We start from the raw sequence: 14,934 nt of genomic DNA on the forward strand, positions 1-14,934 counted from the left end.
TAAAGGAGACGTGAGTTCCTTTCTCCTATCTTTAGAGGGATACGTCCTTTGTAACTTGCTATTTACTGGAAACGTAACAGACCCTTTATGAACGTTTTACGGCCGCGAAATGTAATCCATTTTTATTTCGATATTGCCGTTGGAGAAACATGAAAATTATTTCGCGCGAAACAGGGAATTCGCGAGTGTTTGCGCAGGAAGTGGACCTCGAAAGCGTCTAAACAAATATACCGGCGGCGAAATCGAGTGGAAATAGATATGGAATGCTCGTTAAAATTGTTACGTGGAAATAGACGCAACACTCTTCGAGATATCCAGTATTCTTAATTCGCAATTCGCGAAAGGGACAAACGTTCGAGGGAGCGAATAAAAGTCCCGACACGTTTCATCCGTCTTTGTTGTAATTTCATTTCCGGGAAAAGCTGAGAGTTGCGAGAAGAAAGATTGATAGTATCAAGTTTATCTCGACTAAGGAAATACGCGTTTTAATGCCGCACTTTGGAATTCGCGCATAACAAGACGACTTTATCGCACTTCCGCGTCGAGATTATGGTTCGAAGGAAGAGCGTAGCTCGTGGGACGCCATAGTAAACAGAACGTTTAGTTCGATGAGTTATCAGGATCGTAAAACGCAGATCTATTTCGAGTCCGAGGCAAGCGCGAGATAGGAACAATTGCCTTGTACTTATTGCGATTGAAAACACTGTGGACCATCGTAAAATCCTCATTAACTATGATCTCATACTCTTAATTGATCCAACAACACTACTGATTCCACGCAGCTACCAAATTGGACCGATCACCCAAAGTGGAGCACCCTGAGCCACCCAAAGCTAGACTCAGCACTGCATACTTGGTGACCAGTGATTTTAACTCGAAAAAGTCTTCACGATTGGTCATTCGTTAACACGATACCGATTTTGGGTCATCCAAACATTGCTCGATTAATCAGCCGCGTGCAAGTAGTTAAGGATGGGACCAATCATTTCTGGAACTATCGGCATATTTGCTTAGATGTCCCAACGCGAACACGACGTCACGTTGCACAAACATGGCGAGTCTTTTCGGTAAACCCAATATGTGGTCAAAACGTGTTGATGCAGTCCAGCGAGCATCGCAGTTACCGCCAATACCGCGGCAGCCACTCGACGATACAGCGATTTCAATTCGATTCTAGCCAGCGATTGTCACCTGGACACCCAACACCGAACGAGGAACTCGAACGGTAATATCTCGAAGCCAGTCGAAAAGCAGCAACGCGAAACGTTCCTCGCGGAGAAACCGGAGGATGAGACGTAACAGATCGGCAGTTAACAGCGTGTTTGGACACCGCGAGCACTATGGCGTTGGGTTTCTAACGTTTCGACCGATTCGTGTAGGAAGGTTTACAGAGCAAGTGCAGCCGCGGTGTACGAAAAAAAAGTTGGGATTTACGATTGCCATAACGTCTCGTTATTTCGGGCAGTTATGTATGCCAGCGCGTAAACGCTGTCGCTATGGACTCTCCGTGGCGGAGGAATCCTCGCGAGCATAGAATCTTCCTTGAATTGTTCCTTTATTTTTCCTTCGAGTTTCTTCTTACAGAAGATTCCAACGATTTTTTCCCGTAAATTTCCTTCATACGAAACGTTCTAGGAATAAAATGAACCGAGTCGAAAAGACTGCGAAGCAAACCTAACTTGGTCGTACATTGGTACTAAAATGGCCCCGCGTTCAGAAGCGACAGTATCTCGTGGGTTATCAAAGAAACAGGAAGCGAATTTGTCCTTCGAGATGAAAAAAGATTTTTTTCCTACGTCGACAACAACCGAGGCCATAATTCTGCCGTAATTCTCGCGTTATTAACTAATAAAAGGTCTCCAAGAGCGCGGGACACGAGGTTGTGTAATGAATTTCGTAATGGCAGGGTAAGTGTTTTCCGCGGCGCGCAATTAGGCGAGCGTGACACGATCGTTTCCTTCGCGATCGGCTCCACGCTTCTCTCTCGTTCTAAGACCTCTATCTGGGTTCAGTTTCGGGAAAATCGAGAGCAGCGGCGGAGGTTTGATCAAATTTTTCACGGGCAATCGTGCAACCCAACGTGCCATCAACTGGCGACAATGTCTAGTCAGGAAAATTGCCACAATCTTCATTGATGCGTTTAAGTTTATGGCTCGCGCCAATTCGTGTCAACTGCTTCGATCGTGTGGGACGTAAATTACACCATTGTCCCTTCTTACAGAAAACTCTTTGACGTCACCGAGCTCTCAATTTCGTCGGACGTTTTTCGAGCCGTGAAAGCCCCGCGTTCAATTCTCTCCGCGGGCCTTTGTACGACCCGGTACGAATGTATCCCGCGACAATGCGGCAATAATTTATTGCTCGGATGAAAGAATCGATTTCCAAATGCACCGCGAAATGCGACTGTCAAACAAATTGACAATTCGAAGCGAGCAAGACGAATTCAGACTCGATTGTAGCTTAAAAATGACGGATAAGATTATACTTTCTTATCAGTAAGCTAGATGTACTCCACAACTTAACGATTTCGTAATGTTAACACTTCCAAGCTTATAATCCTCTTGATTCCTATTTGATGGACAAACATTCCACATTTTTCCAAGCCAAGTTAAAGCCTGCGTGTCGCTCTGCTCTAGAATGGAACTCTTCCAAATCCCAACCATCTCACAGGTGGTTTCATCGCTAAAAACTGTTGGTTGAACTGGTTGAACCAAAGCAGACATTATAATCACTCACTGTAAACTACAAACCGATCCGGTAACTCAACTAGCTCGCCCAACAGTATCCGCAATAATTTACCACAAACGTAACGTTTTTAAACGGCGACACGTACATCTTGGGTGGCTTCGAATCTGAAACAAAAGCTTGGACGCCCCTCCCGGGTTATCATTCGAGCAAATACCGTGCAAAAATCCCAATATTTGCTCGCGGAGGAGAGCCGGCGTTGGCGCGTCACGCAGGTACACGCTGACTGGTCCCGCGTATAAGCAACAGCTCGAAGCATGGCTGGCGTCAGTTCACAGCGGGCACGCGACCACGGAGGATCGCTGTCAGCGAGTGCACGCGCGATCGCCGCGTAGTCCTTGGTACAGGACACGCGCCAGGACGAACCAGAGCTTCTCCGTTCGCCAGTCGCGACAGTTGCGCGTTCTTCGAATCAGTGCTCGCGCAAGAAGCCAGTGTTTGTGACTTGTTCCGTGGAGATTTAAAAAGTGCTTCGAGAAAAGGTTCTTTCGAGGGGATACAGTTTGGGGAGGGTCAACCTGACGGATCAAGGAATCCCAGTTTGAGTTTCTAGGTTTGAATTATCGAAGATTTCTTACTTCAGCTACCCCTTTCGAATTTTTCAACCGCTCAGACTGAAATTTGTCGAAGTTCGAAATGTACTTTTTTGGGGACGTTATACGCGGTGGGCTTTTCGGGTGTCCTCGAGCGGATTGATTCTTGGAGAGTTCTGTTTGTTAAACGCTCGAGTTTAATTAGAAACGGAGTAACGGTGCCATTTTGTACTTTTTAACGAGCTAGTCTTGACGTGTTATTCCCAGTTGACCTAACGGAGGCCTGGCACCATCGATCTTGTAATCCGAGGCTCCAATTTCAGCATCCCAACGGGGCCAATTTGAAATTTTTCCTCGGATTTAACAGAAAACCAACAATTACTGTGAAATATCATCTTCCACGGTGAAGTTAACGCTGATCGGAGAATGTTCTCGCTGAATATCAACGGGCAATTTTTTAACGTTAACATCGCATATCGATTTCTACTCGATGAAATTTTCTTCGATCTTTTTCCCGTTACTTCCCTCTCGCCGATGATTGATAGTTTCTTGAATCGAAGGCTACGATTTAAGAAGGGATCTGGGAAGACGAGGCTGCGGGTAAATATTTTTGTCCCGCGTTTCAATCACGTCGAAGATGACACATTGCTGTTGATATTGCGAGGCTACCAAAGGTATCACCCGTGAGAGACGGTTCAACGTTCTCAGGAGGGAAATGAACATAATTCCTAGAAAGTTTCGTTCGATTGAATTTCGTCAAGTTTAAGTTGAAATTCGATTATATTACGCGCTACGAATAGCAGTAAATAATTATTATGGACTCCATAAATTTTTACGAGCGCTACATATTTCCGTGTTGTAGACACTAGAGATACTATGCTTGTATGCTATGAGAACTACAGATACTATACAAGTGCTAGAAACAGCGTACAATATTAAAAAAATATATTTTTCTTCGAAACTGAATAATGTCTGGCGAATATTTTCGCTCGTATTTCTTTGCGAATATTAAAAAATTGGAGGCAACAAAAAGTTGAGTGTGTCTGGTGAAAGCAACGAGCCTCTCGTTATCGTGGCCGCTCTCGTGACACTCGTGTCGATAGATTTCCGTATCTATGCAAACATCCGAGGCTGATCGAAGCGTACGATGGCCGGAACGTGAACCACCGCCGCGATTATCGATCACGTTCCCCTTGTAATTTTCGTCAGGGACGTGTGTCGATGCGCCGGACAATTTGTCGCGACAATTATATCGCTCTTATCGACGGGAAAGTAGTTACATCCTTTACTTTGTACGTACCGCACGAACGAACAACCAATTCCATTAAAAAACGATCGTATTTCGATAGTTGTGCCTTCGTGCGACTGAAATAAAATTTAACGGTTAATTGAACTACCTTGAGATAGCAGAAAAATTTCAAACACCACTCAACAATTTAGAGACGTCGTTAGAAAACGAAATTTTTCCTCTGATAGCGTATTCCGTCGTTTGAAAACGAATTATTCCTTCGGAAGTATCAGAAAGAAAAAAACGAAAAGGCAAGTCATCTTTCAGGATGTTCGAAAGGAATTTTAAAAGCTGCGTGACTTCCCGCTAGCCTCGTTTCCCTCGTTCAATAGCTTCGCCAATGTTAAGGGGAGATTTCTATGGGACGGGTAAAAATTTTCACGAGGAACCGTGAATGGTCGACGCGAGGAACCGCTGGCGATCGAAAGGTAGCTGGTATACGGTACGCGATGTATTAAAATTAGAAGACACTGGCGATCACTGGCCGAAAGATGGATGGCCGCATGACTTGCTCGTGTTGGATCTATGAATAACTTTATCAGGCGTCGGTGATGCCGGTGGATTGGCAGTTTTCATGGATTTTAAAGAGTGATTGATGCTGGTTGATGTTTGGTCCCCAGATGTGAGCTTTCTGGTTTTGAGAGGCCACGAAGAGAGGAGAACTTCGTTTCCGTTCATTCGAAACGAAAAGGAAGATTAGTTTCTAGTAACTGTATTATGAGAATCGTTAAAACAGTTGAAATTGACACGTCAAGGTAACTCGTTCAATATGACACAGACAGAAAGAAGAAATTTCCTCTAATTGGTCGCAGAAGAAAGATGACGTAATTTTTATAGGTCCACTGTCTTAAGGTACAATAACAGCTTCAAAAGGACACTCTGTGGAGAGTTCTAACAGCGACTATTCGCTACGATTACTTTACCAGCCACGTGCTTGGCCTGTACGTCCCATTACACTCTCTATTTCCCCATCGAGCGAGTTTATAGGGCATTTTTCTCGATACTTAGCCGCAGATGCGGAAGTCGCGGATTTAATCCGGGCCTCGAGACCAGTTCTAGCCCAGAGGGAACGAAGAAAGCGGAGATTAACTTATCGTCGAGCATCTTCATTGAAAGTTGATTACACGGTATCGTTGTTGTTTGTCGTCGAAATGGATTAAGTTGGGTCAAGTGACGGGGGCGGAGACGGAAACCGGCGCTTCCTCCGTGTCTCTGGTCGCAATTAAAAGTTGCTCGCGGGAGCTTGACTCTTCCTTGGTTCGATTTAATTTCGAATCTTAATTTAGAGACACGGGAGAGCGTTCGTTGTATTTTAAGCCACCGCGGATAAGATAGCAATGTAATTTATGGGGGGTACGTGCGTGTGTAACATTGTGTAATGGGCACGCATTATGTAATGTAATTATCGACCGCGTTGCGTAATTTCTACTTGTAACGCGACACTATTTTTACGCTCGTAAAATTAGCATTGTCTCTGTGATACGAAAGCTGTACGGTTCTCGCGTCGAAAAATTACACGGCAAAGTGTAAATCGTAAAATTTAATTACGCGTGTACGCGTGTCTCGCTGGATGTCGGTTAGGCTCGCCCGTGGTGACCGGAAGTAGGCTGCGGAGGACGCGATGCCATCGCGTTACACAATGCTGCGAGAACAATCCCGGAAATAAATATTTCCTCCAAAGCGGAGATAACTTCTGTTGACCGAAACGGTTTTTTATCATTATGCAACGTCGCTGTTACGCTCAGAGATTGAACTCTCTATTGTGATCTTACAATAAAAAGCTGTTGCAGAGCCTGAATTACGTAATTTAATTATATCGATCGTGCACGCGTGTCGCGTCCCAGCGTTAGCTGCGTTCGATCGGAAGAGGATGCGATAACCGTAGACGAATCGCTGTTAGCAAAATATATGGCGTGGCTCTAAAAATAATAGAACAATAGATTGGGTTCTCGGTGATTACAGAACCATTAAACTCGCTCGACGTACGCGAGTTACGCGAACAAACTCGATCGCCGTTAATTAACCAAACACGGGGAACAGGCAATAACCGGCTAAATTCCTCTGGAACTACCGATTTCTAAACAAGAATCTCGTTTAAAAGTCACGCGCGCCGATGTAAAACTCATTTCCGTGAGCGGAGCCACGGATATTCGTAAAAGCCAAACACTAGAACTCATCTAACGAGCAAACAGACGAATGAAAAATTCCACTGAAAGTGTCCCTCCACGCTTCTACGAGCGGCGGGGAATTTTTTCCTTTTACCGTGTTCCGCTAAATCGAGATCGACGGGGGTTTCGAAGAGAATTCGTGGCTCGATCGTCGCTGGGTACCAGGCAATCCCGGGTATTTCGTTCGTTTAGCTTCGTTTCCTTCTTCCGTCTCGCTCGCTGCTTCCGTGAAACTTCCCCTGCCGTCTTCCGCGGCCAATTAAAGTAAATCGCCCGGCGTGCAATTAGTCGGGCCTCGAACGAACCGAATATTCGCGCCATCGAACCCGATATTACTTTCCCTCGAACTCGAGGACGAGACGCGAAACAGATTTCGGAATTACTCCCGTCAGAAATCGAATACCACCTGATGTCACGTTTTTTTCGAATTAAAATACAAAAGTACAAATCGTACGCGATAAATGTTTCAGTTGTTGGTGTGCGATTTTAAAGATGCGCTTTGTTGATTTAATCTTGAGCTGAATCTAGTTTCATCGAAACGTACGCCTTTTATGTGAACAATCATTTTTTATAGCGCTCTTTCACGATTCGCTCATTCTTGCTCACCATTTCAGCGAATTTGGGAGAGCGTAATATTTATTGAAAAACCATTGAGTACATTTCGAACTTCTCATGGGAAACAAAGGGTATCGCAGTGTTAACTTTCCCACGAATTGGCTGAATTCATTAACGAAGCGCCAATCGAAAGGGTGAACCTGAGAGCTGCCCATAAAAATAGAAAGGGGTAGCTGAGCTGAGCGGATCTTTCTGAATTAACTTTAGCGAGTGAAACTCTCGCATCGGTTCATCGTCGTCGGACATCTTGGCGAAGGAACCGCGCGAATATATTTTAAGTAAAGCAATACTTAGCGCGATAATACGTTTCTGAAGATTGGGTTAAGGAAAGAAATCTATCGAAGTGACGCGTTCGAGCGAAGGGACGAGGAAGGAACGGTCAAGGCTCTATCGATGGGCGAGCAATTTTTCATGAATTTCTGACGGCAACATGAACGACTACGCCATTTTGGTGCCGCACGAGGTGTCCTCGAGATTGGCGCGCAGAGATTCCGGCACGATGAGGGTGACACTTCCGCTGACTTCGTTGAGAAGGCACAGCGGTTGCGTGTCGATGTTGTCCAGGGCGAAGCCTCACCCTAAACTGGTCTACGTGGCCGTTCCGTAAGTCGATCTTCAAACGGGAACTTTTATTCCCATTTCTGGAGCCATATTAGAATGTAAAGAAAAAAAGAAGTTGTATCATAATTTTGTATTCTATTTATAATACCTTTCATACAATTTATGTACAGAAAACTCTTTAGGTAACACGTTCGCCATTAACTTGAACTATTGTTAGAAAAGAGAGCATCGAAAGAACTTGAATGAATTTGCATTGCATTTCATCGATCATTTGGTATATCTAATCGTCGATCTTTCGCTTTCGAGGATATCCATTAGGAAATTGGCTCGAAACAACGGCTAAACCGATGATCCCTTTTAATTAGTAATAACGCAACGGAGAACTGCTGTGCACGGAATTACCCTAATCACGGCGAACCAGTTCGTGTCTGAAAGAGATTTATAGTTTGCTCAGGGACTGTAGGACCAACGATTAGCCAACAGATATTATTCCCCAGCATCTACTTAAACGGTGTGCTCTATCATTCTAGTGGAAACCTGATCAGATTTTCGAAACACGAGAAACTCCTTTCCTATGCTAATTATTCTTTATTCGCAGCTAGTCGCGAGCACGATCGATCGTACTTTGGACTTTTAACCATCACTCAATGCGTTCTACGTAATTCGTTAGGGGCGCGGCGGCCACGGAACGGAAGTGCCTTTTAATCACTTCTTTATTGGCGGCCCTGCTCGAAAACCAATATTAGCTATTCAGGCTTGGCCATGCGGTAGATAAACGCCAAGATTGTCTTGATATCCCGCTTAACTTTGCTCAGTGCCATTACTCGTCACAACTTTTTTCTCCTACGCTTCGAATAATAATTGAAAACTACCAGCAACGATCACTTTTTGCTCTCCAAGTCTCGAGAGCTTGAATGGCAACATGCGTCTCAGATTAAAGTAGAACCGGTCAGCCGTGATCGGACACCTTTCGAATAATTTTTGACAATCCGAACCTGCTTCAAAATATCAATCGCTCGAAAATGTTCTGCAATTTTTTAATGAAATTTTCTGCGAGAATTCAGTTTAGAAAATTGTCGAAGGAAAAAAGAAATTGTTGTCGGACGAGAAATAATTTTCACGGAAAAATGGTGGAATTGAAGGAAAGCAATTATCGATGTTCGCTTTCCGGACGTTCGCTATTTAGCCATTGAATGGCAAGGCCGTGGATTTAATCATAGCTTACATAATGGCGCGCAATGATAAGTATCAGGAGCCGGAAGGCGACCCGTGTTTTCTGGTCAACGCTGACGATAGGAAGAATGTTAATTAATCCCTGGGCTAATTAGGTGCGCTTAACGGGAAAATTGGATCGAGATCGCGGCGATTATTATCTTCGATAATTATTCCTTGGCGCGTTGAGACGCAGTTCGAACGCGTACTTATCTGCGAATTTTTATTGCCAACAAAGGTCGACGTTAAATATCACGTAAAACTAACGTTTGTACAGAAACGAGCTTGGCAATTTCTACTGAAAACTCGAGATTTTTGCGATCTTTAACCAGAGACATTTTTCTGAACGCAGAAATCGAGTTTTGGTGACCCATTTACAGATTCCTCACGATTGTTGTTGCTCTTTGACCAACCAACTGCTAGACGTGTGCTACGCAGTCTTTCTCTCGAAGAGCAACCCTTTCGTTTCCAAGCTGAGACGCTCTGGGCCTGAAAAAGTAAACTACGATGCATCCTGGTGACGTAAAGGGATGCCATCGTTAGCCTAACTAAGAAATTCGACCAGCATACTTTGCGAGCTATTTATACCGCAGCAGTGTCCACTGGGAGACGTACTTCCTCCTTAAAAGCTTCGAAACTACATGAAAATTATTGCACAAGTTAGACGTTGACTTATACCTGAAGTTTCCATTATTTCCCGCGTTACTTAAAACAATTGATTTAGTGGACATTTTTTAAGACCGTAAATACTTCATTAAATCGATTACAAAGTCTATTTAATTTATAAAAAGAAATGAGAAATGTTGCTCTAAGTGATTTAATCGACGAACAATAACGCATTGAACGTTTTCTCTTCTCTGTTCGCAGTTTCGACGTGGAAAATGGCGCCTCTACGCTGGACGGCGGCGCCGGGGGCGGGGGTGGCGCCTCGCCGAGTGCAGGCCTGGTTCTCCAGACCCTGCCGCAGCGGCGGGAGAGCTTCCTGTATCGCAGCGACAGCGACTTCGAGATGTCACCAAAGTCGATGTCTCGAAACAGTTCGATCGCCAGCGAAAGGTGAGCCCTCGATGCCGCGAATCCGCTTTAAATTTTGTGTCGACTCGGAGGGGAAGCATCCTTTTTGCCCTCCGTCGGGACGATGGAGAAAGATCTAACCTTGTAAATAATGAAATGGGATAGTTTGGATTGTTTCGTATGGTGTTTGACTGTCGTGGGTGTCCTGCTCGGATCAGACGATGTTTAATCCCGCGGGAATCGAGCTCGAATTTAAAACCACTGTGGATGTGGTCAAGCCATTCGTTGGGCGTTCGTTCGTTCGAATTGGGGCCGCGGTAGATGCGGTCGTGCGCGATCAGACATGTAGAATTTGTGTGGAAATCAAAGGGAATCGAAGAAGCTTTAGCGTACAGCGGAACCATTAAATTGGATTCTTTAAATTCGTTTAATACTTTTCGAGATAGAAACGGGATGAAACCCCGTGGGAGAGTTCGTGGGTTCGTTTCGTGGTTCATTTAACGGTGAGCGCGGCGCATTGTCCGTGTTTAATTTCGCAGCGGCGCTGATTGACTTATTGAAGTAACCAGTAGCTTCGCGCTGGTTCGCGCGAACTTGATAATTATTGGTTATTCAGTGGATGACTATGGTTCACAATTAGGGGAGCTCGGTGTAATTTGCGCCCACGTGAATTACAGATTCCTCTTGACACGCCGCCGCGCCGTTAATGAACCCATTTGTACACACGACGATGATAATTGCCACGTAGCAACGCAACGTGTACGCGGTCATGAATAATTTAACCGGAATTAGAAAACAAACCAGCCTACCATTGATTTATCGACTGTATGAATCAATAAAGCTTAACGAAGCCACATATTCCACCGTTTACTGCCGTCAATTTTCGCGGCACTACTCTCTGCGGTGTCGTTCTACGTTATCGACTGTTGAGAAACACCTGTATCAGCTGTAGTTGCAACTGCAACTGCAGTTGTATGAATTCTCAGGCTCTGTCGGTAATTCAGCACTGTCTGCAGTTGCAACGACTTTTGATATTATCGACTGAAATCATGTAGGACTCTTGAAAATGCTTCTGATAATGTTGATGCTTTTTAGGATCTTGAAAACGTTTTACTTGTTCTGTCGGCATTGTAGAACAGCTCACCCTTGGATGAGTATATCCCGTGGATATTTAATGAGGATATAAAAAGAAAAGGAATGAGATCAATTTAATTGAAAATCAGTAGCATTTCTCAAGATTCTCGAATGTCTGATCGTGATCGTACCTATTCTACTGACGCATGGGGATTAAAGTAGGGACACTCTTGAAACATCTGATCCGAGCACTATTGTACAATACTGCCCTGTTGTTGTAAGATCTTTCTTCTCTTTATGTGTAGCTTGAAAAACTATCGTAGCTTTCCATGGTGGTGATGGTGGTGCATATATCACTAGTCTTCGTATTATTTCACATGTTTATAGTACTCGTATATACTATGCAACAAGGTAATGAGAAAAAGGATTGCACCAGTTGGAAAATAAGAATGGTTCGTAACGTTTCTCACCAAATTTTTCTCGATTTCCGAAGTCAAGTTACACCTTGTTGCATCAAGAGAGATTACTTTCTTTTTTTTCTATTTATTCGCGACGAACGGGTGCGGGGTGTGACGATGTGAAATCATATGTTTGTGATCCTTGGGTTGCAGGTTCAAAGAGACAGAGCTTCCTGTCGAGCGAGCGTATGTACACGATCCTATTATCTATTATCAGTCTCTCGTTTCACTTCACATATAGTCACAGAAACACACTCACAGACTAATCAACACCCCTCGCCACGATAATTCGATTCGCCGCCTCTTTAATCACCTCTACTTTTCTCTCACACACATATCCAGACGAGGAACACGGAAGTCGCTGAGGTGCATGGAACTGATTTTTTTCTTTTTTTGCGCGCGCGCAGAACCAAAATTCTGCCGCGATTTTGAAGCTGAGCGGCTTTGTCGAGTCATCGAGAGTCGTTTTGCGGCGCGCTTTTATCGAGCTTCGTTTTGCGAGATTCTTTTGTACATTAGAGTTATCATTAGTTCCCCTTTTTTCACAATTTGTTGGAAAGCTTACGGAGATTTGTGTACTGTTAGTTGCTTTAATTAACCGATAGAAATTATATATATATATAAGACATTGCTTATTGAGTGCTATAGATATTGCCTATCGAGTGATTTTCCTTTGGTTTTTAAAATGTATTCTTACTTTCCACTTCGAGTTCCGTCGAATTGATTTCCTTCCTTGTAAATACACTTGGCAGAATTGTGCTGATAACGATCGATGCTTGAGAACACACCTACACACATCCACTGGTACACCCAGACACTTTGGAATTCTTTATTTTCTTCTATCTGCACCGCGAACAATAAACAGAGAATCACATCCAGACACCCAGAGATACATTCGACGAGAAATTCGAAGATAGCCGCTGTATCATATGTACAGAATTGTTATTTTTACCTTTGTACATTGTGTAATTGTTAGTCGTTTTGTAAAAAAAAAAAAAAAAAAATTGGCAGTTAACGTTTTGCAATGACAAAAAGGACGTAACCGATGGGTACAAGTAGACGGGGAACAGAGTGGGACTGTGTTTAAGCTGCGTTTATTAACGTAACTAATTAACAGCATGTCGACTATAGTGGAACGTTTTCGAATAAAAATAAATTGTCATTTTCAGGATATTTACCGATCAGTATAGGTAAGTTGCATTATTACGTAATTTTAGTACACTGCAACTATTATTATTGCAAACTGTACACTCCGATTTACCATTGAATGCGATCATTTTATCATTTCTCTTAATTGGCGTACGCTTTCAATTCGTTTAAATAGTAAGCGTTGTTAAGCAAAGAAATAGTGTAATTTATAACAGTCAATGACAGTAACGATAATCTGGAATATACACAGCGACAAGCAGAATGGGATTTAGCAAGGAAATCGGAATAAGAAGAATTCAAAAGTTTATCGAGAGAATCGGAAAAGCGAAGAAGTCGCGAATATCCCAGATAAATGGCCACAGTGTCCCAGATATCCGGTTGGTCAGGGTAGTAAATATTTTCACGATGCATTGAGTGCATAGAGAATGGAAGTGCACCGAGTGCAAATATTTTTATCTCGCCGAGAGCAAACAGAGTGTCGAGTATTCGCTTCACTCCATCTGTCGTAGTCGGATTATCGCAGCTCGTGTGTGGAGTTTCATAGAGGAATCTGCGTCGTTCAGGAATCTCGTTGATTGTCACGGACTTTAGTTTTTTTTTTTTATTTCCTTATTACTTCACCCTCTTCCAATGTCACGATCGCAACTTTACAGCGTTATTCTACAAACCAAAATAAGACGACGATGAAGAGTACCAAAATTGTCTTCGAAGCTTCGTTTCTGAAAAAAGAGACTTTGAAACTCCAAGCATGCATGATCGTAATATCCCATGAAGCGTTGTGGCGTGCAACGTTCCAGGGGGTTGCTCGCACAACTAAGTTGCGTCGACCCATGAGCTCTCCCTTTCAAAAGTCGTTTTCCTCAGAAACGAAGCTTCAAACGCAATTCCGTAACTCTTGACTTTCGATTTATTTTGGCCTTCAGAATCACCTCGTGAAACTTCCTTCTGCGTTACCTGAATCAAATCGCGGTGATTGATCACTCGACGACAACGCTACAAAACAAATGACACGAATCGTGCAATTACTGAAAGAAATCGTTCATTCACGGGTGACTCTTGATCGCCATTCAAAATCTCGTGGTCTTGGGTGGCACGTTCGTTAGGATTGCATCGCGAACGACACGCATAGGCGCAGTCCCCGTTGATTACTGGTTTGTGGGTGGGAGAGAAGATGTTTACGAGGCTGTCGCGCGCAATTAGACTCCAACAATCGCCCTGAAAGACCCATCTTTCGCCTTGTTTGCCAGCCGCAGTTACGTAACGCCTATTTTCGCGACGCTGCAGGTGATGGTTCCTCTCATTCTGCGTCTAATTCGCGTGTGCGACGCGTTAGATAACGGTTGGATCCCGTTTTGCGAATATTTCACGTCGATCGACCTATATCAGGAACGTTGGCCCAGACTGGTGCGCTCGAGCGGGACGCGACGAGAGTTCCTCTCTCGAAGCTGATCATTTTATTTAGTGGGATGTCCTATGGCTTCGTATAATGATGCCAATCAACCTCGATGAGCCTGGTTAATTACTATGTTATTCAGGGTCTTGTGACAATTTAATAGGATTGTTGACAACACCGTATCACGGATAACGAGGCGCGCGTGTATTTCTCTAAACGTTACCAATTATTTGTACATCTGATTGCCTTAAGAGGATGATCGTTTACAGCGTTGACACCCCCGGCTCGTTTAACAGCGCCATTGTCGATAATTGGACGGCAGATAAAATTTGATTCGAGGGACTGGGGGAAAAAAAAAAAAAAACGCGGGGACGGGATGACGTTCCCCGTGAATCGGGACACGGGAAACGCGAGCGTGCAACGTGACCGCCGCTGAATTCCCAGCGGAAAATCAATATTGACCGCCGGACGATGAGAAAACAGCGATTGGACACGTTTACGCGGCCATCGTGCGCCGCGTCGTGTATTTTCTGGCCCCGTTCGCATAACCGACGACTCCTGCCCGACGTCGATCAATCAGCAGCCGGTGATTGCCGGTAATTCGCTTTTGGACCGGGCCAGCGTCGTCCAATTTCAAATTTACCCACCGCGCGCCTCGATACATTCGACCAGACTGAGGGATTTTCAAATCGAACCGACAGATCGTTCGTCCTCCTCGAGAAAC

The 14,934-nt window shown here is 44.1% G+C and overlaps 1 protein-coding gene across 13 annotated transcripts in view; it reads left to right on the plus strand.

The window, feature by feature from the left end:
- Nucleotides 1-14,934, plus strand: part of Dnc (phosphodiesterase dunce) — a 219,903-nt gene that overhangs the window by 165,419 nt on the left and 39,550 nt on the right. For 8 of the 13 annotated variants that reach the window (XM_076901305.1, XM_076901311.1, XM_076901307.1 and 5 more), the window contains 3 exons: nucleotides 9,990-10,178; nucleotides 11,822-11,854; nucleotides 12,838-12,858. In XM_076901305.1, the coding sequence (XP_076757420.1) occupies nucleotides 9,990-10,178; nucleotides 11,822-11,854; nucleotides 12,838-12,858 (243 nt within the window). Of the gene's footprint in view, nucleotides 1-7,737; nucleotides 7,953-9,989; nucleotides 10,179-11,821; nucleotides 11,855-12,837; nucleotides 12,859-14,934 lie in introns of those variants that run through there. The other 5 variants (XM_076901312.1, XM_076901300.1, XM_076901306.1 and 2 more) reach the window with 4 other exon arrangements.

This window comes from Xylocopa sonorina, chromosome 9 (genome assembly GCF_050948175.1).
Source record: "Xylocopa sonorina isolate GNS202 chromosome 9, iyXylSono1_principal, whole genome shotgun sequence".
Taxonomy (NCBI): Eukaryota; Metazoa; Arthropoda; class Insecta; order Hymenoptera; family Apidae; genus Xylocopa; species Xylocopa sonorina.